This window comes from Octopus sinensis, linkage group LG2, assembly GCF_006345805.1.
Source record: "Octopus sinensis linkage group LG2, ASM634580v1, whole genome shotgun sequence".
NCBI lineage: Eukaryota > Metazoa > Mollusca > Cephalopoda > Octopoda > Octopodidae > Octopus > Octopus sinensis.
Genome location: NC_042998.1, coordinates 95,116,650 through 95,144,230, shown reverse-complemented (window position 1 = coordinate 95,144,230; position 27,581 = coordinate 95,116,650). Strand labels below are relative to the sequence as shown.

General features: G+C 35.5%; 1 protein-coding gene across 1 annotated transcript in view; it reads left to right on the top strand.

The window, feature by feature from the left end:
• The window catches only part of LOC115225302, a 42,047-nt gene that overhangs the window by 8,711 nt on the left and 5,755 nt on the right, over window positions 1-27,581 (top strand). The window contains exons 3-10 of the mRNA XM_036500746.1: window positions 708-838; window positions 6,440-6,540; window positions 8,138-8,232; window positions 12,105-12,301; window positions 13,847-13,925; window positions 15,012-15,114; window positions 16,781-16,864; window positions 21,112-21,264. Of these exons, the coding sequence (XP_036356639.1) occupies window positions 708-838; window positions 6,440-6,540; window positions 8,138-8,232; window positions 12,105-12,301; window positions 13,847-13,925; window positions 15,012-15,114; window positions 16,781-16,864; window positions 21,112-21,264 (943 nt within the window). The remainder of the gene's footprint in view (window positions 1-707; window positions 839-6,439; window positions 6,541-8,137; window positions 8,233-12,104; window positions 12,302-13,846; window positions 13,926-15,011; window positions 15,115-16,780; window positions 16,865-21,111; window positions 21,265-27,581) is intronic.

Here is a 27,581-nt window from a genome sequence, read left to right as displayed (position 1 = left end):
GATATCAAAAGCCTCCTAGTAGTCACTACATGCCATGCTCAGACTCTTCTTTCTTCCCCTGCACAGTTTTCGATTATGGCTTTGTTGATTAGTAATTGATGTTTTCTGTAATATGAGCCTTTGGAACATCCTTTTTATTTTTTTACTTCTGGAAACAGACCGTTTTTTGCCTTAGTGTTTACTTACTCTCTGCGATATTATTGCAGAAGAAGTTTTGTGAGTTGTGGAAAAGCAGGTTATGGATCTGTAGTTTTAGGGCTTACTGTGTTTTTAATCCTGGGAATTATTGTGGGTTTTTTTCTTCTCAATGAACTAGTCCGGGAGCCTCAAGCTAACTTCCAACCGTAACCACCCCGACTTATGTTCAGGATTAATGCATTCAGGACTATATTATTCATTGTACCCTTTCTTTTCTTAAGATGATTGGATATGATTCCAGGGAAATTTAACTGCTCCTTCCCTGGCTTATTGGAGCTGGGTTTTTTTTATTACTGACATCAAATAACTATTTCTTTCTTACTCATTTTCACCCCGGTGATGTAAAGAAAGATGTCGCCTACTTTTGGAAGGTGCATATAATATATGCCTAGTTTTCTTCTGTCAAATCAGAACAATGATCTTTGCGAAGCTAATGTTCAGAAAAAGGAGATATTCCTTACGCCATACTCTTTTTCCCATTTAAAAGTCACTTATTTTATTCAATGCAGGCAGAATCTCAAAGAGGTCGTGACTGGATGCTCGAATCCCGGTGTATTAGTTCCATGATCGACACTGTGACGTCACTGCTTACGTCAGAGAATTTGTGGACATCAAGTAATTGTGCTCTTATATTAGCTCGGTGAGTATAGGGATAAATTAACAATGCTTAAACGATTTAATTATTAATGCATTGGATACTGTACGCCACAAAATTCCTTATTAACTTGAAATTTCGTCTTTCGTTGGAGAAAGAAAACAAAAACCTAATGGTATTTGTTTACAACTTTTTAAGATAAATGATCTCACATGACACATTCTCTTTTCAAGAACCATACATACGCTTTTGACGACCTCTCAAACTAGCATGAATAAGCATGCGTACGTATGTATAAGTGCATGTGAATATACGTATGCATATATATATATATATATATATATATATATAATATATATAATATATATATATATATATATATACATATATACATATACATACATACATACATACATGCATACATACATACATACATACATACATACATACATACATACATATACATACATACATACATACATAACATACATACATACATACATACATACATACATACATACATACATACATACGTGCATACATAAATACATGCATACATACATACTGTAAAATGTATATAAGTTTGTTTAAATATGACTATACTTTGAATACTGAGTCCACCAATTAGTAAGTATTCTCATGTTATTCTTAAAGTTGTTTTAAAACAATCCATTTTACAAGAGGCACAAGGCCTGAAATTGTAGGGGACAAGCTACTCTTGTAATTAACAGGTATTTATTTCATCGAACCGGAAAGAGTGAAAAGCACAGTAGACCTCGGCGGCCCTTGAACTCAGAACGGAAAGACAGACAAAATGTCACTGAGTATTTTGTCCGGCATGCAAACGATTCTGCCCACTTGCTGCCTTAGAATTGCATTAAAGTAATGAACTCAGTTTACGCACACACGTACATATACACATACATGTTTGCATGTAAATTTGTGCGTGTGTGTGAGTAAATGAATGTGTGTGCATGTGTGTGAGTGAGTAAATAAATGTGTGTGCATGTGTGTGTGTGCGTGTGTGCGTGAACGGCGTGCACATATTAAAGATATGATTGACATAATACAAATAAATAAATGCGCCCTTTTAAAGCCTAGCCAGGCTCATGGGCCCGGTTTCCCGGTTTCAATGACGTATGTGTTCCCCAGCTGGACGGGACGCCACTCCATCGCAGCATTACTCAATTTTGCCAGCTGAGTAGACTGGAGCAACGTGAAATGAAGTGTTTTGCTCAAGAACAAACACAACGCGTCGCCCGGTCCAGGAATCGAAACCACAATCTTGCGATCGTGATGCTGACACCCTAACCACTAAGCCACGCGCCTCCACGTGATTGACACAGACGTTCCTAAATATCCGTGTACACTTGAGCATGGACGGGCACATACAAACACACACACACACACACACACACACACACATCCCGAAATAATCTTAAAACCATTATTAAATTTAATATTAATCCAGTGATGTATTTATTTACTCAAACCCCAGCCTTACTACACTTTATTGTTGCTACTGTGACTTCTGTTTTTGCCAAAGTCATTATTATTGCTACTGTTTTAATATTTGATTTGGTCAGCTTCCGTTATACTTTATACAAACAAGATTTCGCACTAAAACTAACTATACCAATCTTGTGAAAACATTATCTGTTGAAAACACAACCAGTTTAATCCCCTTCTCATCGTATAGATTATATAGATTTGTCATTCACTGTAGAATTTCATGCTATATATGTTGTTTTACTAGCTGTGATAAACGTCTCTTGCAGGGATGCTGAAATGTGGTTCTTTATTAAGTAGTGGCAAAAGAGAAGCAACCAAATGGTAAAGCTATACTTGAATGATAAAGTATAGCTGACATCCATCCTTCTTGTCAATGCATGTAATACGAAAATGTGGTCATTTCAAAGTAAGGGATGTGCCACAAATATATATATATATATATATATATATATGAGTGTGTGTGAGTGTATGTGTATACACACACACACATATATATATACACACACGCACCTGTTTAGGCAACATTGATTTGATGGAGGGAGTGAGCTAATGTACACCACACACGTTTAATCAGAATAAACAAATTATTTGTGCAGGTCGTTCGGCAATATATATATATATATATTAACAAAACTGTCCGACGAACGGGAACGTGAAACTCTGAGTAACATCTTTTGTTATATTTCTGCTGCTTTTAAATGAAGTATATATATATATATATATATATATATATATTATATATATATATATATAAACAAATCAAATTGCGATAAAATAAAAATAATTATAATCGCTGGTATTACTACACAAGCCATATATTTTTCATATATCAGTACATTAAGGCGAAATATGTGCTAGGAATACAAAAGCTTGATAAATTAAGTGAAATGAAGATAAAAACATTTACTAAACCGGAAAATTCTCAGACTGCAGTTTCTTTCTATTCAGCAAACAAGATATATATATATACAGCATGGACTCTTCCGTCGAAGACGAGATATGATTCTACTGCCAAACAATCTGCACAAATGATTTGCTTATTCTGATTAGACGTGTGTGCTGTGCATTAGCTCACTCCCTCCATCAAATCGATGTTGCCTGAACAGGGGCCTGGTGTACCACACGTCAGGTGACGAAGTGACTGCCAAGCAATGTGAGATGAAGATTTTGCTCAAGCACACAACACACCACCCGGTCTAGGAATTGAAACCGCGATCTCGCGATCGTAAGTGAAAAATCCCTAACCACTAGGTCATGTGTCCCCACGTATGTGTGTGCGTGCGTGTAGGGTATAATATTGCCTGGATATTTTATATATTTTATACAAATTTGCATGTGAAACAATAAAAAAATAAATTGCTTTACTTTCCATGCTATTTGGAACCGCACACTAGCTTTTCGTAAAGGTGATTTTTTGAATTGGAGTATTTTAATAACCCCACTGTTCCAGTATAAAGTGTACTGGTGTATTGAGTGAGTGTGCACGGTTGGGGGAGAGAACGAAGTAGTAAGAGGCAAAGAAAGAAGGAGAGAGAGCTTACCATTGCATTACAGCTATCAACCTTTCAACACCTCTGTATTTAAATCTTCCCCGCTTTACCGCAGTGTCTTGCATTTTCTTTCTTTATAGCAGGCGTGGCTGTGTGGTAAGAAACTTGCTTCCCAACCACCTGGTTCTGGATTCGGCACCTTGGGCAAGTGTCTTCTACTATAGCCTCGGACCGACCAAAACTTTGTAAGCGCATTTGGTTGACGGAAACTGAAAGGAGCTGTCGCATACATGCAGGCATACATACATACATACATACATACATACATATATATATATATATATATATATATATATATATATAGTTACAATGAGAATATTCAAACCCATTACAGGGATATATATCCAAAGACACACTGGTTTAATATATTAAATTTTGAAGAGATAATCTTTCAGTGAATATATTATATAGAATATCGTAAGATATCAAGCATTTTTATTGACTTAGAAAACAGAGATCTAATGGATGTAAATTAATTTATTAATTAATCAATATGTTAAACAACCATCTTATTAGAGAAATGAAACAAGTGTTGGTTGACATGTTGATTAATTAAATCAATTTGTATCTATTAGATCTCTCTAATAGACACACACACATATGTATGTATGTATGTATGTATGTATGTATGTATGTATGTATGTATTATGTATGTATGTACTAGCTGACGTACCCAGTAATTCCCGGCAAAGCGGAGCTTATCCCTTAGTTCCGTTCTCATAATTGTTTCGCTAATCTAATAACAACAACACAAAGTATGTAACCCTTAAAACGATTTTTGTGCATTTACAGAGAATATCGAACTGTTTTACACAGGATCTTGTTGTTAGGAATTCCCAATTTGCTATGAATACCCAAATTGTTATGAATGCCCAAATTGTGAAGTCCGTTATGTAATAACATGAAATTAGTTACCCGATAGTAAGAATTCAAATAAAGTAGCGTCAAAAACGACTTCAATGCATTCCCAGAGTATATAGAACTTAAGAGGAAATACTAATAAGGTATGTATACTAAAGTTGTGGGGCATGTTACGTAATAACAAGCTAATCAGATATGAGATAATGACATTTCAAAGTAAATATATCTGAGAAGGGCTTTGGTGCGTTCCCAGAGAATATTATCCTCAGCGGCGCTAGTATTGGTATATTCGTGAATAATTCACTAACCGAAATAAGTAGATCTATTGTTTGGGAAAATACTATTTACTTGGGTAAGGGTTGTACTGGATAAATTGCGAAAATAACTCTAACTGTTCAAATACTAAGAAATAAGCATACTCATTTTGATTTATACCAAATGATTTAGGAAAATAAATGGGTTACTTCCCTTGGCTATTAATATGGAATATATTAGATATATATATAAGGATACCTTCCAGTGGCCTTATTATCGATTTTTTTCAATAATATGTGTATGCCATGAGGTTTCCAGACATGAGTTCTACTAGCATGCCAAGTTTCATCAAAATCAATAAAATGATGTAGAAGTTAACTAACAACGCCACAAGCACATCCACGGACAGAATTACCCACATATGTAGATGTATGTATGTATGTATGTATGTATGTATGTATGTATGTATGTATGTATGTATGTATGCATGTATATGTGTGTGTGCGTCTGTATTTGTCCCCCCCCCCATCATCACTTGACAACTGGTTCAGCAAAGAGCAGTAGCATAAGTACTAGACTTAAAAAATAAGTTCTAGGGTAGAATTGTTCGACAAAAACACTTCAAGGCGGTACTCCAGCCTTGAAGTGTTTTTGAATAAAAGAATATATAATTCTAGGATGATTTTGAATTTCTTTTATCTTTTCTTGTACCTTTTACTTGTTTTAATCATTGGACGACAGCCATGCTGAGGCACCGCCTTGAAGGACTTTAGTCAAACACATCGACCCCTTTAGATATGTTTTTGTTTTATCTTTTTAAAGTCTGGTGCTTGCTTTATCAATATCTTTTACTGAACTGCTAAGTTATTGCACATAAACAAACCAACACAGGTGACAGCATCGATAGAAAACACAAAAACATATAAGGCGGCGAGCTGGCAGAAACGTTAGCACGCCGGGCGAAAAGCTTAGCGATATTTCGTCTGCCGTTACGTTCTGAGTTCAAATTCCGCCGATGTCGACTTTACCTTTCATCCTTTCGGGGTTGATAAATTAAGTACCAGTTACGCACTGGGGTAGATATAATCGACTTAATCCCTTTGTCTGTCCTTGTTTGTCCCCTTGTGGGCAATAAAGAAATAAGAAAACACATATACACATCTATATATATATACGTACATAAATACATATACACGACGGGCTTCCACACAGTTTGTGTCAACGAAATTCACTCACAAGGCTCTCGTCATTCCGTGGCTAAAGTAGAGACATTTACCCAATGTGCCGCGCAGTGGGATAAACCCCCAAAACCACGTGGCTGCAAAGCGATCATTTTAATCATAGAGCCATTTGCAAAGTTTTGAAAAACATTCGTTGAGAAATAGTGATAAATAAACATCAGCGGTAACAAATAGGAATTTCTATCAAAATTACTGTATACTAACGACATATTTTCATTTAATTTCAGTATAACAATCAACGACAGCGGTTGTAAATACCTACTGGGACATAAGCAATGCTCATCGATTCTCAGAAATCTTATTGACAGTCTTAAGATCGACTCTACAGGTAAGATATCAAGGTAACAAAGGTATTACAGCTGCTCAACCACCATTCCGCTTGATTATAAACATAAACAGTGGCTGGTTATAATTGAGAGCATATCATCATTTTTTGGAAACGTGATTTACTGTTGTTGCCCTATCTTTCTGGCTTGTTGCTGTTGTTTGTGGTGGTGTTGTTTCTTCTTTCTCCTTCTCTTCCTGCTCTTCTTTTTCTTTTTATTCTATTTTCCACCACTTCTTCCTCCTCATCCTCCCGATCACCACCACCACCATCACCATTACCACCACCGCAGCCGCTGCCGCTACCGCCACCGCCACCACTACCTTCATCATAATCTCTTCTTCTTCTTCTTCTTCTTCTTCTTCTTCTTCTTCTTCTTCTTCTCTTCTTCTTCTCCTCCTCCTTCTTCTTCTTCTTCTTCTTCTTCTTCTTCTTCTTCTTCTTCTTCTTCTTCTTCTTCTTCTTCTTCTTCTTCTTCTTCACATTCATTGTAAATCAGTCGGTTCAACTGGAGGCGGTTTCTTCTGATAGAACTCGCTGGACTCTTTCCCCGCGTCCCTCCCAAGAAAAAGTTGGCGAAGAAGATGAAATGAAATGAGATGGACAGATAGCCAATCACATGGACAGACAGACAATCAGGCCAAGAGTCAGATAGACAGACAGGTAGAAAGCCAGCCAGCCAGATAGCCAGATAGACAGGTAGAAAGCCAGCCAACCAGACAGATAGACAGTTAAACAGACAGAGACAATTAGACCGACAATCAAGTCAACAATCAGATAGACAGTCAGATTGAAAGTCAGATAGAGAGCCAGATAGAAAGCCAGTCAACCAGACAAGATAGACAGTTAAACAGACAGACAAATAGACAGACAATCAGATGAACAGTCAGATGGACAGACACGTGGAAAGTCAGTCACTCAGGCAGACAGGCAGATAGACAGACAGATAAATTAATTTTCGGTAACAAAGTCACAGAAAAACATTAAGAAATTTTTTTCAATATTCTCATCGTTAAAGGAATTCTGAAATTAAAAAATACAGTGATCCCTCGTTTATCGCGGTTGATTGGTTCCGAGACCGGCCGCGATAACTGAATTTCCACGAAGTAGAGACACCATATTTACAGTGTTTATTTAACGTGTATTTGGACTTTTAAAACCTTCCCTGTACTGTCAACAACCCACCCATTACAGTAGTCTTTTAATAACAAGGACAACTGTTAAGCAATAACACTTTAGATTTTAAAAAATAAAGGTTGTTATTGTTACACAGGCCAGATTACAAAATACAAAGCTGTGATTCGTCGTCTCTCTCCATTGCACCAATTACAGTCCGTCTTAAGTTCAAATACCCCTGTATATGCTTTTTTGCTATTTTATGCTTGTTTTGTTGCTTCTAGACTAGGAAATGATAATTATTATTAATATTTTAATGGACTTAATGAAAATTTTAGGCGTTCATATATATATATATATTTTTAAAATCCGCGAAGTCGTGAATCCGCGATAGTTGAACCGCGAAGTAGCAAGGGATCACTGTACACGAAAATTGCTATTAACATTTATCAGTGTATGAAATGTACTATTTCTTTCGATATAGGTCGAGGGACAAATGCTGCCTTTGCTCTTGGACGTCTGTATGACCAACGAAAAAAGCATCTGGTTCTAACTAAGCTTGACCATGTAGAAAATATGGTAATTAATTTAAAATATTCTCTGTATTTTGGGATATTCTATCAATGAGTTTCGAGAGATAATTGGTCTGATTAACCAAGATTTATATTCTTCATTCTTTTACTTGGATAGCACCATGGACGCTTCAGCTGATTTTGCGAGTGGGAGACAGAAAACTGAAATAAAGTAGTTATGACAATGTGTATCCTTCTCACATTTTTCTCCCACTCCTCTCTCTCTCCCTCCATTTCTCTATTCTCTCTCCCCACCCCTCTCTTTCTCTCTCTCTCTCTCTCTCTATATATATATATATATATATACATATATATAATATATATATATATATATATATATATATATATATATATATATATATATATATATATATATCGGAGCAATCTCAAGATTAATCAGCCGAAATTGCTAAGATGATCTGGTTCTTGACTGATGACTGAGGGCTTCGAATGTCCCGTCCTGTGGTTCTTGTGTCGTCTCTGTGGTGTTTCATGTTCTTGTCCATGTCTGTAATTATTTTTACTGTTTACCTATATAATCGGCGGCTACGTATCCACAATTGTCCTTATACGATAAGTATATTTTTTCTCTAGCATTGATACGACTCTTAATCTGTCTCTTTCTCTCTCTCTCTCCTCCCTTATTCCCCTTCCTTTCTTTCCCTCTCCATCCGTCTTCCCCCCCCCCTTCTACGTTTCTCTATCTCTCTCACCTCCAGCCCCCTCGATCTGTCTCTTTCTTCTCCTCCCTTGTCCACCTTCTCTCTCTTTTCATCTGTCCCTTTCTCCTGTCTTTTGTTCTCACGTTTTCGTTCCAGCAGTCGCCGAAGCAACACGTATTTGTTCGTCTCCCTGCGGCCATTAGGCACAACTTCATAAGCCAGCCCCAAACTCAACTCGTCCTGTCGAAAGACCCTTGTCTTACGTCCTGGTTTTGTTTTGTTTTTTTATTTTTACCGTTATTGTTTTTACGTTTTTGTATTCTTATTGGTGTCACGTATTCTGTATTTTTGTTCGTGTACTTCGTTCGTTTTCCGTCCTCGTGTTGTATACATTCGAAGCTTTCTTCCAGGGGATCTAATGCGCTTGGCTTAGATTTCCCTTGGCGGGCTGCCCATATCGGAGCAATCTCAAGATTAATCAGCCGAAATTGCTAAGATGATCTGGTTCTTGACTGATGACTGAGGGCTTCGAATGTCCCATCCTGTGGTTCTTGTGTCGTCTCTGTGGTGTTTCATGTTCTTGTCCATGTCTGTAATTATTTTTACTGTTACCTATATATATATTATATATATATTATATATATATATATATATAGTCACTATGATCGATCGCTAAATCCACAGTTTTTAAAAAAAAATTCTCTGTTTATTTGCTCGTGTTCCTTTCTTTTGAAGAGCGTAGGATCGAAAGGTAAAAGACTTTCTCACTTTCCCGAGCGTCAAACTAATACACCTGCTTATATATATTTGCGCATATGTGGGTACAGGACGTCACAAACCATAAACAACATTAAATACGAAAACAAATGGGTTGAGTACGCAAACAACGAGAGAAACAAATGGAAAACAGGACAAGTAACATAAAGAACGGCCCTTCATCAGTTGTGGGCTGTCCATCTACTCCTCATTTCGAACATTGAACGACAATATGAGACTTCGAAGGCAGTTGCTCCCGTAAAAACAAAAATAGAATTTGGGATTTGCGGTGGGTCAAAGTTGGCAACAACAACAGGACAGGTGAGACATACAAGAAAACCTAACGAAAACAATCATGCAGGATCGTTAGACCAGACGAGATAAAGTAGCGAACATTGGAGAAATATTGTCTTTGACACGAGAAAAGACAGAAGAAAGGAACAGATAGGATATGTGCAGTCTCCACGACAGCACTGAAAGAAAAGAAAGGTGGACGATGGTCACGTCTGAGGAACGAGAGGGAAAGAGAAACACACAGATAGAAAGCAGTGAAGGGGAGAAAAAACGGACTTAGATAAAGAATGAGAGAGAAAACGATAGTGGGAGATAGAACAGTAAAGGGTAGAGTCGGATCAAAAATATTAAGATAAACTTACTTAGAAATGGATGCGTGGCGTTCAATCAAATAATAATATAAATAATATATATATATATATATATATGTGTGTGTGTGGTGTGTGTGTGTGTGTGTGTGTGTGGTGTGTGTGTGTGTGTGTGAGTGTGTGTGTGTGTGCATATATATAGGTACAGGACGTCACAAACCGTAAACAACATAAAATATGAAAACAAATGCGTTGAGTACGCAAACAACGAGAGAATCAAATATATATATATATCTCACTAGATGGATTTCTTACACACACACACACACACACGTGCAAAAATTAGATTAGTTAAAATATATGTGCGGCGTATTAAAACTGCTAAAAGGCAACTTCACTGCAGTTACCCCAGAGAAAATATTTCTCTCATGGTAAAAAGGTGTGAAAACACCCTAGTTGTTCAGTATCACCATCTATCAAGATTCTCAGACATCGATGTCTCAAGCTAGTTGGTTTTTTAGCAATGGGAAATACCTAAGTGAGGCAACTCTGAACAAATTTAGCTTTATGTGAAATAGTCAACAATGTTGACTGATTTGCACAGGCAATTCGCCCGATCATTGAAATATTAGCACCAAGAAGCTAAATTTAAGATAGTTAAAATATATTTGTGACATATTTCAATTGCTAATAGGGTGTTTTCACACCTTTTTACCGTAGGAGAAATATTTTCTTTACGGTAACTGCAATGAATTTGCCTATATATATATATATATATTATATATATATATATATATATGTGTGTGTGTGTGTGTGTGTGTGTGTGTGTGTGTATGTATGTATGTATGTATGTGTATATATAAAATTTTCTTTTATTCTTTAACTTGTTTCACTCATTTGACTGCAGCCATGCTGGGGCACCCTCTTTAGTTGAGCAACTCGACCCCAGGACTTATTCTTTGTAAATTTAGTACTTATTCTATCGGCCTCTTAGCTGAACCGCTAAGTTACGGGAACGTAAATACACCAGCATCGGTTGTCAAATGATGTTGGGGGGACAAACACAGACATACAAACTCACACACACATATACGACGGGCTTCTTTCAGTTTCCGTCTACCAAATCCACTCATAATGTTTTGGTCGGCCCGAGGCTATAGTAGAAGACACTTACCCAAGGTGCCACGCAGTGGGACCGAACCCGGAAACATGTGGTTTGTAAGCATGCTCTTTACCGTATATATATATATATATATATATATATACATATCTCTCTATCTCTCTCTGTCTCTCTCTCTGTCTCTCTCTCTCTCTCTCTCTCTATATATATATATATATATATATATATATATATATATACACACACATAAACTCCAGTGATTAAGTATCTATATGTGTGTATCTTTTTGTCTGTGTTTGTCCACCCACCCCCCATGACTGCTTGACAACCAGTGTTTATGTCCCCCGTAACTTAGCGGTTCGGCAAAAGAAACTGATAGAATAAGTACTAGGCTTTAAAAAAGTCCTGGGTCAATTTCTTTGACTAAAACCCTTCAAGGCGGTGTTCCAGCATGGCCACAGTCAAATGATTGAAACAAGTAAACGAGTTAAGGTATATATATATATATATATACACATATATATATATATGTGTGTGTGTGTGTGTGTGTGTGTGTGTGTGTGTGTGTGTGTGTGTGTGTGTGTGTGTAAGTATGTATGAATGTATGAATATATAGATGGATGGATGTTCTATCAAATTAGCGACTGGTAATTCTGCTACAATAGATTAATAAAGTCATTATTTTCTCTTAAACGTAGTTTAATTAATAACGGCAAGCATATATTAATTTCCTTTCTAGATTACTGCACTTTCGAAGATGTTAACCTACACTGACCCCAGTGCATGCAAGAATGCATGTTTTGCTCTCAGTTCTATTTTTATTAAAAAATGGAACCAAGATATATTTCTCTCCTCTCCCTGCTGCATAGAGATCTTGGAAACACTTGCTAAACTCTTATTTTCTGAAGATCATGAAACAGGATGGTTCGCTGCCGTGTAAGTTTCGTTATTACCTCTATTTTTCATAATATGAGTTAACTATTATAGTTCTACATATTCTTCAACACTTTGAAACTATTTTGCGTCTAGAATATAATTTTCTGTTTTATTAATGTAACGCAGTATTGTAAAAATAAAGGTCAATCGCAGGTGTGCATATAATGTTAACATGCTTTCTATGTAGTATCGATCAGACATAGACACTTTCTCGGCCTCTTACACTTTACCCCACTGGTCACCCCAGTGGTCACCCTGAGTGGGATAACAAACTGACACTCTTTCGATAACGACGATGAATGTTCCAGCTAATCCGTTTAACGGAACAGCCTGCTCGTGAACTTAACGTGCATGTGGCTGAGCACTCCACAGCCACGCATACCCTTAATGTAGTTCTCAAGAAGATTCAGCGTGATACAAAATGTTACAAGGCTGACCCTTTAAATTACAGGTACCTTTCATTTTTGCCAGCTGAGTGGGCTGGAGCAACGTGAAATAAATTATCTTGTTCAAGAACACAACGCATCGCCGGGAATCGAACTCACGATCTCGTGATCGTCAACTGAATAGCTTAATGACTAAGCCATGCGCCTTCACCTGAATGTGATAGGTGGTGGTAGAGTGGGCAGCATTTGCTGTTAATTATTTCCAGATGGCGCAATATAGACTGGAGCAACGTGAAATTATATTCGTAATGTGCGTGTTGGATGGTTAATTTCTCTTTCTTAAAACTCTAGCTTTCCCGAATTATCACTTAGATATTTACTAATAAAACCAAGCACAACAATTATTATTGGTATAAATGTAAATTTAACCTCAGTAGAGAAGCTGAAATTTATGAAATAGTTATATGAAGTTACCCTCTTTCTCTTTAATTTTCCAAGAAATATTTACATTAGCAGTGGAGCTGACCTTTATGATGGTACATAGTTTTTCTTGCCTGTCCCAAATAAATATATCCGGCCTCTTATGTTTGTAGAAGATTTGATAGAAATGTTCCACCAATATTCCTTTGTCTTAATGTTTATGCAAGTATTCAACAACAGATGGGATGCTCTATATTTATCTCAGGACAGTCTCTTTTCGTTTTTCCGGATGGCATTGTATGTTGTTTTAGCGAGATGGTCGTATCACACTGTGAGGTAGTACCTTGGTGGCGTTTTTGACCAGCTGCTGGCCACATGCGTGATATCTTCTACATAAATGGAGCATTATTTATATTTTCTATTACATATCGGACCTGCAAGGGATCAGCTGCTGAGCAATACCTTGAACATGATATTTTTTGCCTTGCAAATCGAGTTTTTTTTTCCTTTTCAAATACTTTAAACACGAATTTTTCTTGTTATCCAGAGAAGTTTTATTTCAACATTAATTCTATCATATTCAGTGCTTAAGTTGACCTTACATTATTTTATTTTGAATTTATGTAATGATAATTTGTAGTTTATCTAACGGTAAATAGTCATGAGAAGAGTAAACTAATTTAATAACTTGTATCTTGGTCGTGAAACAAATTTCATGATTTGCTAATGTTCTTTTCAGTACACTTCATACGATTGCCAGATTCCCTCGGGGATGCTTGCAGATCCGAAGACATAAAACTGTTGAGACATCCATGAAGGTAGATATAATCGAGTCATAATCATGTCTCCGATATAAATTATAAGCCATGCAAAATAATATCATTTTTATTAATTTCGGGTAATGAAGCAAATTAATTCAGGCGGACCGTATGAAATAATTTTTTCCCCTATTTTTGTTTCGTTGTATTTTGGTCTAACGCAATTTCGATATGCTAAAGCTTATTCTTTTAAAAGAAACTATTATTCCACCTGGATAGGGCGCCAGTCTCCTGCAATCATTGGTCATGTGAAGAATTCTTCATCAACCATGATACACTTTGTCTACAACGATGAATTTTAACATTCCATTGTATCTAGTTATAGTTATGTAAAAATGGTTTTATTTACAGAATTGTCAACATAGACCAATATTTTATAAACATACATTTCTTTTTGCTCTTTAATTGCTAAATGGCTCCTTTTATGAGACAGGAAATCAATTCCTAAAAATAATTATTTTGTAGACTCCATGATGTCGAGTACTACAAAAGATTGACACACAAATGTTAATTCTTGGAAATTGTTTAAGTTATTGAAAATTTCTCATAAAAAATACAGAACAGTATTCCTAAAGCTTATAACAGAATCCCGTTGAAATCAACCAGTTCTTTTTTTATATTTATTTTATCGATAATAGCTTCAAGAGGACCTGTAAGTCATGCTTACCTTCCAAATATGAACAAAACGTTCTCAGTGGAAAATCAAGTGTTAAACAACTATTAAAATTATCTTGACTGCGGCCATGCTGGGGCACGGACTTGAATGGTTTAGTCGAACATATCCACCCTAGTATATATATTTTAAGCCTATTCTACCGGTCTCATTTACTGAACGAGGACGTAAACAAACCAACGCCGGTTTTCAAGCCAGTGGTGAGGGAGACAAACACAACAAAACCACACACACACACGACGGGCGTTTTCAGTTTCCGCCTATAAAATCCACTTACAAGGAATTGGTCGACCTGGTTCTCTTGTAGAAGACACTTGTCTTAGGTGCCACACAATATTACTGAACCCAAGACCCCCTGTTCAATGTTTTATTCATCAGTTATTTGAGATAAATTTATGTCAGTTATTTTCCAGAATTCTCTTGAAAATGAAGACAATCAGGATCTCGTAGAAGAGATAACATCAGCTCTGAAAATTATCAAAAGATTAGAAAAACCATCTCCTCCAAGAATTCGACGTAAGAAAACTTATTATGACGCATATGTCTTATAATATTTTACACCCGATTTAAATACGCAGTCTGATCAAAAAGTTTCGGAACTGGTGCTATAAAAAGAAAACTAAAGCACATATAAATTCGGCATTTAATCTCTTTCTAAGTAGTCCTCTTCTGAAGCCACACGTTTATCCAGCGTTGTTTCCTATGATGGAAGCATCCATGGAACTCCTTTCTTGAGATAACGAGCAGCTGCCTCGTCACATTCTCTTGGATTTCCGCGACGTCTTGAAATCTTGTTGGGGTCTTTCACTAAGAAAACTGAGCCTTGGCTACGAGGTCATACCCATACACCCACAATTTGTTACCTGTTATAACCATTTTCAAAAGGTTTTCGTCCTCCTCAACACAATCAAGGAGATCCTGCGTAACTGTTGCCAAATCTTAAGATGATCATACTCTACACACTTTACTTCCAAAAAGCACTGCTATAAACAACAGAAGTCAGTGAGAACATTATAGCTTAGTGCGCAAGCACAGCAGAGTTCAAGGTCAATCTGTGCAGAGCAGCTTCATTCTGCGTACGTTAGCTCCGTTACCATAGCAACAGACCCGATACTTTTTCATCAAACTTCGTAAATGTGTTATTAACAAAAATATGAGTTACATGCTCAATTTAATAAACTAACTGAAGTTACGATACTATTCTCATGGGTATGGGTTCGAATAATAGCTTTTTCTATGGAAGTCAATAAGCTAAAATCAGTAGAGGTAGCACTTGAAGAAAATGAATTAAAATAAAATGAAATGTTAAATAACATACAATTCAGATAATATTGATCTCAAATTTTTGGCACAAAGCTAGCAATTTCTGGGGAAAGGGAAAGTCGATTACGTCGATCCTAGTACTCAAATGGTGCTTATTCTATCGATCCCGTAAGAATGAAAGGCAAAATCAACCTTGATGAAATTTGAACTCAGAACGTAGAGACGGACCAAATGCCGCTAAGAGTTCAGCCCTGCTTGCTAGCAATTCTGCCAGCTCGCCTCCTTGCAGTTGAGATAATATTACGAAGAAATAAAATAAATTCAAATATTGTTTAATGGTTAGAAATTTTGACACATGGCTAGCAATTTTAGGGGAAGTGGTAAATCGATTTTATTGAGCCTTTCCCCCATTGCTCAAATGGCACTTATTTTATCGACCTTGGAAGGATAAAAAGCAAAGTCGACCTCAGCAGAGTTTTTATTCGAAACATAATGGCATTTTTGTCCAATACTTTTACGATTCTGCCAGTTCGCTGCCTATGAAGTAGTGAAAAGTTAAACTGAATAACTCATGCTAACGGAGGTAACATTACGAAGAAATAAAATAAAATAAAATAAAGCATAAATATTAAACTGAATTAGCCGTGGGGGTGTGGTTAAGGATTTTGCTACTCAACTATGTGGTCTTGGAGGTGATTTCTTCAAATAAATACTTGAAGGCTGTGTGATCCAGCATGGCCACAATCTAATAACAAAAATTCTGCACAACTCGCCAATGTGATTGAATAAGAAAGGTCAGTTGAAAATATAGAGGGAAGGTACCAAGACAATAATAATAATTATGGTGATTAGATTTATTTATTTCAAATAGATTTTAGCCTTTTTTATAGATTTTTTTTTTTTTTTGGCTTCTTTATAGATATTGATTCTACATGGCTTGAAATCGAATGGAATCAGGTGATATCAAAATCTGGCTTCGTTATAACGTACAAGATTTTTGTAGGTAAGTGTTTTCTCATCTAAACTAAGCTTAGTAAAAGAAAACAAAAACCATTTACTTTTATCTATGATTTCGGAAGTTATGTTTAATTAATTGGCCCCCTAAGTTTTCCTATCAAGATGCCAATATATTTTGTTTGAAAAGTTCAATATACTGCAGTAAATTAATACTGCAAACGAGAGTATTTCCAGTTCTTTGTACTGCATTTGATTGCATGCAAATTTATGTTTATTATAATCAGTTAAGTAATCCAATAATTACAGCTATTAAGGAATTATTGATTATTATCTTAACCGATATATATGTGTAGCATTATATTTGTCTGTTTGGACGGAAACGGAAAGAATCTCGTCGTGTGTGTGTGTGTGTGTGTTTATGTGTGTGTGTGTGTGTGTGTGTGTGTTTGTACCCCACCATCTTTTGACAACCCGTGTTGGTCTTTACGTTCTTGTAACTTAACGGCTCGTCAAAAGACATCGATGGAATAAGTATCAGGCTTAAAGACATTTTTGCCGAAAGAATACGCGTCTTATATGCATCAAGTACGGTAAGTTCAATTAACTTCTGTTTTAGTTATAAAATTTTATAACAAGTAAAAAGATAACTTATTCATGGATCTCTTTCTACCATTGGATTACGCCACCTTATTCGTTCGGATTATGCCACTGCTGCACCTTTGATTGTGAATCATACACACACACATACACACACACACACACACACACACTTGCATTAAATTCTCTGAAGAGGCCGTGAGATATTCTTGTTAATGTCTCATTTATACCTGCTTTATATGGCTAATAGGTTAAATGGGACATACCTGTCTTCACGGCCGAAACAGCTGTCAGCTACAATATAAATGTATTTCTATTTCTATTTCTATGTCTTGTTATATTTGTACTATATTAATGTATAATATCATTGTTATTGTGTAATGGTTCAATAAAGTATTGATTGGGTATTATCAGATGCTTGATGATTGATTTAGATATATTTCTCCATTTTCTAATTTTGTATATATATATATATATATATATATATATATATTATATATATAATATTAGGGAGTAAATCCAAACTTACAGGGAAAAAATTAGATTTAGGATTAAATCCAATTTTACAGTATAAATATATATATATATATATAAATTAGAGATAAAACCACTATTAGGCAAATGAAACAGTGAAAAACATAAACCAAAACATAGAAATAAAATTAATTAATATAATATACAAAATATAAAATACAAAAAGATATAAAATATAAAATTCAAAATTTAAATTATTTAAATTTTAAATTTTAAATTTTATATTTTATATTTTGTATATTATATTAATTAATTTTATTTCTATGTTTTGGTTTATGTTTTTCACTGTTTGATTTGCCTAATAGTGGTTTTATCTCTAATTTAATATATATATATATATATATATATATATATATATATATATATATATATATATATATATATATATACACTAACATATCTAGTGGGGAGACGGTAGGGACGGTAGAGGCGGTAGGGGCACCACCTTTGGGTCTGCTGTAGGCAATATGTGTATTTTGTGGGATCCGAGGGCAGAAAAGGGGAAGGCCTGTTCCAGGCGGCACACACTCTAGCTAAGCTAGTGTATACACACACACACACACACACACACACACACACACACACACACACACACACACACACACACACACACACACATATATATTTCGTTTTTAGATTTGGTTTGCAAGATTCTTTATGTGAGTCCGTGTGTTGAAGCATACACTGTTGTGGCTGGGGAGAGTCATTCTCTTTTAGCGCCTTATAATTTAACACACTCACCGGTAAAATTTCCACTCATTTCCTTCTTTATTTTTCTAAAAATTTCGTTGCGTCTTGCAACCTTTTTAATAGTTGTCGACTCTGTCCGTTATTTACACAGCATTCTTTTTTTGTTTTGTTTGTACGCATGTGTGTGCATACACATGTATGTATGTATGTATGTATGTATGTATGTATGTATGTATGTATGTATGTATGTATGTATGTATGTATTTATGTATTTATGTATATATGTATGTATGTATGTATGTATGTATGTATGTATGTATGCATGAATGTGTGTGTATGCATGTATATGTGTGTATGCATATGTATATATGTATGTATGTATGTGTGTACATTTGTATGTATGTATTCTGCATATTTATGTTTGCGTGTCCGTGTTTGTGTGTATGCATGTATGTGTGTGTGTGTGTGTGTGTGTGTGTGTGTGTGTGTGTGTAGATGCTTGTAAAGACACGAACATGACATACATAGGGGAGACATCTAAGAGCATTGCGGAACGGCCAAATAGACATTTGAGACAACGTGACACAAAAAAACAGTCCTCCATACTCTACCAATATGCCAAGGACCAACATGGAGGCAATATGGGTCAACTTGACATACGCATCTTACCCAAGCAGCCAAAGGACCCAGCACTCAGACAAATGCAAGAGTACGTCCTCATAAATGAAACTTCCCCAATACTAAAAAGAAAATATACGTAGTAGATATAATTTCCCCATACCCACATTTTATACAAGAAGAGTAGAATAGTTATTGGGCTGTTATGTAGATAGATGTATGTGTGTGTGTGGGTCTATGTATATATGTATATGTATATGCACATGTATGTAAGCATATGGATATGAAAGTAAACAGATAGACATATAGACGGATAGGTACATAGGTTATATGAATAGACAAGCACACATACACACACATACACAAATAAAGACTGAAACATATGACCATATATATACACACACCTTACTTCACACAAGGGCGGCACATATGGAGACACATGTCCACACATATGGAGATACATATCCATACATACAAACACAGTACATAGTTGCAAAACACTCACACACACACACACACACACACACACACACACACACACACACACACACACATACATACACACTCAGACATGTACTTACAAAGAAACAGAGGTACACACACACACATGCAAACACATACACACCCACATATATTAAAACACACAAATACGGACACGCAAACACATGAATATGCAGAATACATACAAATGTACACACATACATAAATATATACATATGCACACACACACATACATGCATACACACACATACATATATTTATATACATACGTACACATACATACATACATACATACATACATACATACATACATGTGTATGCACACACACACTGACTCACACACATGCGCACAAACAAAAAGGAAAAGAAGGCAGTGTAAATAATGGACAGAGTCAACAACTACTGAAAAGGTTGCAAGATGCAACGAAAATTTTAGAAAAATAAATGAGTGGAAATGTTACCGGTGAGTGTGCTAAATAATAAGGCACTAAAAGAGAATGACTCTCCTCAGACACAAGAGTATGTGTATATATATATATATATATATATATATATATATATATATATATATATATATATATATATATATATATATATATGTATGTATTTGAGGTTATAAGAGGTAATGGTGTCATTGAGACCCAAAGGTGTCAGGTAATGCTGAATAAGTGCTATAGACAGACCATAGTTAAGTTCCAGGTTCGGTGATTTTACGAATAAGGGATTCAACGTTGGTCATATGTCAGCGTGTGTATATAAGAATTATTTGCGTAATGAGATAAAAAAAACCAAGGGTGTGTAGGTATTAGAACATTTATAGATATCTATACATGTTCTAATATCTACACAGCCTTGGTTTTTTTTTATCTCATTACGCAAAAAATTCTTGTATATATATATATGTATGTATATATATTATATATATTCATATATATATATATATATATATATATATATATATATATATATATATATATATATTCATATATATATATATATATATATAATATATATATATAATTCATATATATATATATATTATATATATATATATAATAATATATATATATTATATATATTCATATATATATATATATATATATATATATTATATATATATATTCATATATATATATATATTCATATATATATATATTATTCATATATATATTTATTTATATATATATATATATATATTTATTTATTCATATATATATATACATATATATATATAATACATATATATATATATGCATATATATATATATATCTATATATATATATATATATATATATATATATATATATATTATATATATATACACACACACACGTATATACATATACTTTCAGATCAATTATGTGTAAACCAAACAACGAACAGCTGCCATTGTGTAATTGATTCTCTCAAACCATCTACCAAATACCGGATCCAGCTTCAGGTGACGGCAGACGAAGACGAAAGTCCTCTGAGTGAAAGTGTCTCTGTAATAACTGCAGAGGAAAGTAAGATTTTTAAAAAAATCATATTCATTAAAACTTCCACACAATAATGTTCACATAACTAAGACTGTAACGAGAATTTGCACACGCCAGTGTTTCTTCCACAGAGCTTAAATACATATAACTGTAAAACATTAAAACCGATGCACAAAATATTTGTTATTACTACATGATTTAATTACATTAGTGGAAGCTGCATTGCAGAATCGAGTATCGGTAAGTATTTGATGGCACAAACTACATACAGTCATACGTGACGCACCCCAATTTTAGCAGCGCATATTCAGGAAAAAATGCTTTAGCGCATTAAAGCTTGTGGGAGGCTCTATTTAGTATATAGGACCCGGGGGTATTTTTGAGACATTTTTCTGGAAAATATTCGTCTTATATGCATCAAATACAGTAAGTTCAATCACCTTCTTTGTTGGTCATAAACTTATGTTATTGTTTGTTTAACAGTGACTTAAAATTTTGGCACAAGGGGCAGGAATTTCGGGGTGAGTCGGTTACATCGACCTCAGCTTTCAAATAATACTTATTTTATTGATCCTGAAAAGCAATGTCGACCTTGGTGGAATTTGAACTCGGAACTTTGAGATGACGAAATGCCGCTAAGCATTTTGACTGGCGTGCTAACGATTCTGCCAACTCAATGCCTTACTACTACTACTACTACTACTACTACTACTACTACTACGGCACTGTCATGCCTTTGGTTGTCAGGATGAAAGTATATCGTCCTTAAATTCATAGCGCCACATGAATTCGATGAGATGGGTCTGAAGTAAATTTCGGGCTGTTCCGTTTTCTCTTCTGTTACGATTCTTCACATGTTTCCATAAACATTCTATGTGGTTGGTTGTGGCAAATGTTACCGGATCAACAAAATTTATTGAATGATTCACGGTTAAATGTCTGTATCCTAGCTGATTGATTGAGCGTATTATACGAACGCCAAAGGTCGGAAATTATGGTTGTACCAGTCAATATACGGTCTTCTATAATTTGTAAAAGGGTATCCGCTGTCCGATCTTCCACTGCCACTAAAAAACATCTTCTGGTATCTGTTTCTAAAGCACCAAATACCCACTGCGTTTTAACCCGATGGCCAACATTATATTTTCTTCTAAAAAACGCGCTTTCGTCTATCTCTACGATTCGGTTCGGTCCTCCGAGCTTAATGTTCTGTGCAACATAATATTCTGCACATATATCACGGCAAAAATTCCTCCAATCTGTTACGGCTACATTTGCTAAATGACATTCCTGTCCTATTCCCTTTGCTTTGGCCCAGTAATACAATATATCTATGATTTGTTGACACTTCAATTTACTATTTTCTAAAAATGTTCCTTTTCTAATTGAAACGGTTTTTCGACAAGGCCTTCCACACGACCATATTACTTCATCCGATATACTTTTTTTCGCTATTTCACTCATGGTACCTCCACACGATATACATATTTTCTGGGTATTCAAAAGGCCATGTCTCTTAAGCCAATTAATGCTATCTGCTGTTGTAGCCGTGGCGATGGCAATATCGCGGTGATTAATTCCTCTTAGACTTGGATATGCAAAAGCCATATTGAAAATTTTTTCGCACGTGTTGATATCACACTGAAATACTTTCTAACTGAATAAATTTCAAACTTTGAATTACGCACGTGGTGGTCAGTGGTCATTCTGATTGGTGTATGTGATCACGGTGGTGGTCATGGGGGTGGTGGTGGTGGTGGTCATTTGTGCAGATTTGGTGTGATTTCTTTTTTAAAAACAATAATGAATAATGCAAGAATATATTTATTTATAAAATTTAAACAGAACATGGAATGAAATGTATTTATTTATAAACTTAACTTCAAGCTTCAATTGTTTTATAAACCTAGCGTGGTGGTACGTAAATAAACGGCGTAAATTAAAGCGTGGTGGTACGTAAATAAACGAAGGTATAAACTTGACGACGTAAATACACGAAGTTGACGTCTGACGTCAGATTTTTCTACTTTCACTTCTGACAACCAAAGGCATGACAGTGCCACTACTACTATTACTACTACTACTACTACTACTACTGCTACTACTACTACTACTACTACTACTACTACTAATAATAATAATAATAATAATAATAATAATAATAATAATAATAGTGCTTCCAGATTAACCATAGGACAAGCGATTTGGTATACTGATTTAGTTTTCCTTTTAGTTTCCAAAAACATTTTGGTGCTACGATAATATTCTGCATAGCCCTAATACCCCTTACAAGTGAATTAAACAGAACAGGGTATGGGTATAAAATTGTCAATAAAAAAATAAGCCATCTATTTTATATGGATGACTTAAAACTCTATGGTAAAGACGATAATGAACTTGAAGGCCTATTGTGCACTGTGAAAGCATTCAGCGATGACATCGGGATGGAGTTTGGGCTTGAGAAGTGTACCAAGGCCACTTTCCACAAAGGGAAAGTGAAGACCACAAATTCAGTCGTGTTAGATGTTGACACAGTCATAAGAGAGCTTGAGCAAGAACAAACATACAAATATTTAGGGATAAATGAAGGCTCTGGTATTCAGCATGCAAGCATGAAAGAGAAGATCAGGAAGAAATGTTATAGGAGATTTCGTGCAGTCCTGAAATCTGAACTAAATGCACGTAACAAGGTGTTAGCTATAAATTCCTTAGCAGTTCCAGTTGTTACTTATAGCTACAATGTGTTGAACTGGAATATGAGTGAAGTAAAGAATATAGATAGGAAAATACGCAAGCTGCTGAGTTGTAATAGGATGCACCACCCAAAGGCAGACGTAGATCGGCCTTACCTCCCCAGAGCCCAAGGAGGTCGAGGCCTGATCCAATTTGAACTAGCTTACAAAACAACCACAATTGGACTGGCCAAATACCTTGAAATAACGAATGACTGGATGCTAAAGCTCGTGGAAAATCACGAGAGACGAAAGAAGCTTCATTCTATCATAAAGGAAAGCAAAGAATTTGCTATTGATCTCGTGCAGGATACCCAAACTGAACAACCCGAGGGAAGTACGGCAACTATTGTTGCAAAGAAGGTGAAAATAATGGCAACAAAAAAAGCGCACGAGCAATTGGCTGATAGGTGGGAGGAGAAACATCTGCACGGCAAATATGTGGCCCGTAGCAAACAAGCTGATGTTGACCAGAAGCAAACCCATCAGTGGCTACGGAACTCAGGGCTAAAAGCAGAGAGGGAAGGTTTCATCCTGGCTGCTCAAGATCAAAGCCTATTAACCCGGAACTACCAGGCCAATGTGATGAAAAATGGAGCAGACCCAAAATGCCGATTCTGCAACGACATGATTGAAACAGTGGACCACCTAATCTCTGGATGTAAAGTCTTAGCACCAGTGGAGTATAAATTAAGACATGACAGAGTTGGCCAATATCTACACTGGCTAATAAGTCGGCATTACAATATCAAAACTGCCGACAAGTGGTATAATCACCACCCTGAAGCTGTAACTGAAGGAGAAAATGTAACGATTCTGTGGGACTTTCCAGTACGTACAGACCGAACCATCAAAGCCAATAAACCGGATATTGTTGTGAAAGACCAAAAGAATAAAGTTTGCTTATTGATCGACATGAGCATCCTCTGTGATCATAATATCTCGGCGAAAGAGTTTGACAAGCTCAGAAAATATAAAGACCTGCTCATTGAAATTGAGAAAATGTGGCATCTCAAAGCGGTTACAATACCTGATCGTGGGAGCACTAGGAATGATCAAGAAGGGAACCGAAAATTATATGAGAATGATCCCTGGCTTACAATCCCTGCAAGAAGTGCAAAAGATTGTCTTAACTGGTACATCACACGTATTGAGAAGAGCATTGTCGATGTGAGAACTATTACTACCCATATATTTTAATTTAACTTTAAAAAAAAAATGAACGAACTAGTGAGTTTAGTTTAATGGCCTACCAATGTATACTATGAGTTTCTTTGCCCTAGGAGTCGGGAAGGCACTCGGCAAGAAATGGAAGCAGATTTGAAAGAAGAAGAAAAAAAGATAATAATAATAATAATAGTTTCAAATTTTGCCACAAGAGCAGCAATATTGGAAGAGGGGATGAATCGATTACATCGACTTCAAGTGTACATCCAAAGTAACACCGACTCGATGATACAATTGGTAAGGCAACATGAACAGAATAAGGAACTGCATTCAATCTCAAAGGAGGCATATAAATACAAACGTGAGCTTAACCTCCCTGATTATGATGATGGTAAGGAGGAGACACCACCTACTAAGGCAGCAAAAAAAGTGTAAAACAAAAACGAAACAAGAAAGCTTGAAGGAAATATCAAGACTGCGGCAAGAAAAAACCGTTGCATGGGCAATACCCCTAACGAGCTGGCGAAACTGATGTAAATATAAGAACCTATCAGTGGCTGCAGAGTGCTGGTTTGAAATCCGAAAGAGAAAGATTTATCCTAGCGGCAGAAGATCAGCGTCTCCTCACCCGGACCTCTCAGGCTAATGACACAGAAAATGAGGTAGACACAAAGTGCAGATTCTGCAATGACAAACTTGAGAGTATTAACCACATTGTTGCCGTTTGTTCAGTCCTTGCGCCTACAGAATATAAAACCAGGCATGATCGAGTTGGCAAATACTTGTACTGGAGAATATGCCGTTACTGTGGTATCCCGCACCCTAAGAACTCATATGACCACCATCCACAGCTAGTCACTGAGGGAGAGAATGTACCATCTTATGAGATTACGGAATACATAAAGACAGGCAAATAAATGCTAACAGACTAGATATTGTGATCAAAGACTTAAAACAAAAAGCATACCGGTTAATTGATATGATTGTACCTACTGATAGAAACATCTCAGCAAAGGAATTTGAAAAAATGTCGAAATATAAGGACTTTGAGATTGAGATATCTTGGACGTGGCAATTAAAAATCAAAATTATTTCTATTGTTGTAAGTGCCCTGAGAATGACCAAGAAAGGTACTGACAAATTTGCCAGATCCCTGGGAAACCAACAATCTATGAGTCTCAAAAAATTGTGTCGACATCAACTGCTCACATTCTCAGGAGGTTTCTATCCATCTAATATATACGAGCCATAGGTCTCTTGTTGAGACCCGGTCGGAAGATGAAATAAAATACAATTCTATCGGAAAATGATAACAATAATACTAATAATCTCTTTAGCTATCATTATATGAAGCAAAATTCCAGTGGCACGGACATGCGATGCCTCTTTTTAATCACTTCGTTAAATGCCCTTGCAGTAATTAAGTTCCCCCACCATAACCACAAAACTAAATGCTCCAAAAATAGCAGTAACATCTCTGTCAGACTACACATCTTATCGCCTAAAGAAAAAAGCTGAAGATAAGACATAGAATAATATAGCGCCAAATACATCCAAACGATGAGATTGTCAAAGCTGGAACGCGTTTGATTATGTGTTATCTCAAACAACACAGACCTGGGAGTGAAACACAGCATAATGTTTATTCTAAGGGAAGCAACTAAAAAAGTTCAAAATATTTTAGAGTTACTTCCCTTAAAGAGATTGAAAGATTTTTGTAATTGAAAGAAATAAAGGAATAGACTAATACTTCCCGTCAAACTGCCAATCAATGTAATTCAAAGTCACACTTAGAATGATGGATCTTGAAATATGTGCATGTTTGTGTGTTCCCGCGCGTGTGCGTGTGTGTGTGATTGTGTGTGTGTGTGTTTGGGTGTGTCTCTGATATGTGTGTGTGTGTGTGTGTATGTATGTATGTATGTATTCCAATTGCTGTTTTTACTGAGATCTCCCTTTTTAGTAGAAGAAATAGCTATAACTCTTTGACTGCTATTTCTAAATTCGGTATGTGGTAAGGCAATTCGTTGCTAAACCCTTTATTGCTTAGTATTACTTATATATATATATAATATATATATATATATATATAATATTTATATATATATATTAATCAGCCGAAATTGCTAGGATGATCCGGTTCTTGACTAAAGATTGAAGGCTTCGAATGTCCCGTCCGTGTTTTTTGTATCGTCTTCTAAATGTTTTACGTTCTTGTCCCAGTTTGCATTTTTCTTCATATAATATATATATATATATATATATATATATATATATATATATATATATACTTTGATACTTTGATACTTTGATACTTTGATAGGTTTCGGCCATTATTGGCCCAGGCCATGTCTAACTTAATAGCACCACCTATATATATATATATGTATATATATATATATATATATATATATATATATATATTATATATATATATATATATAT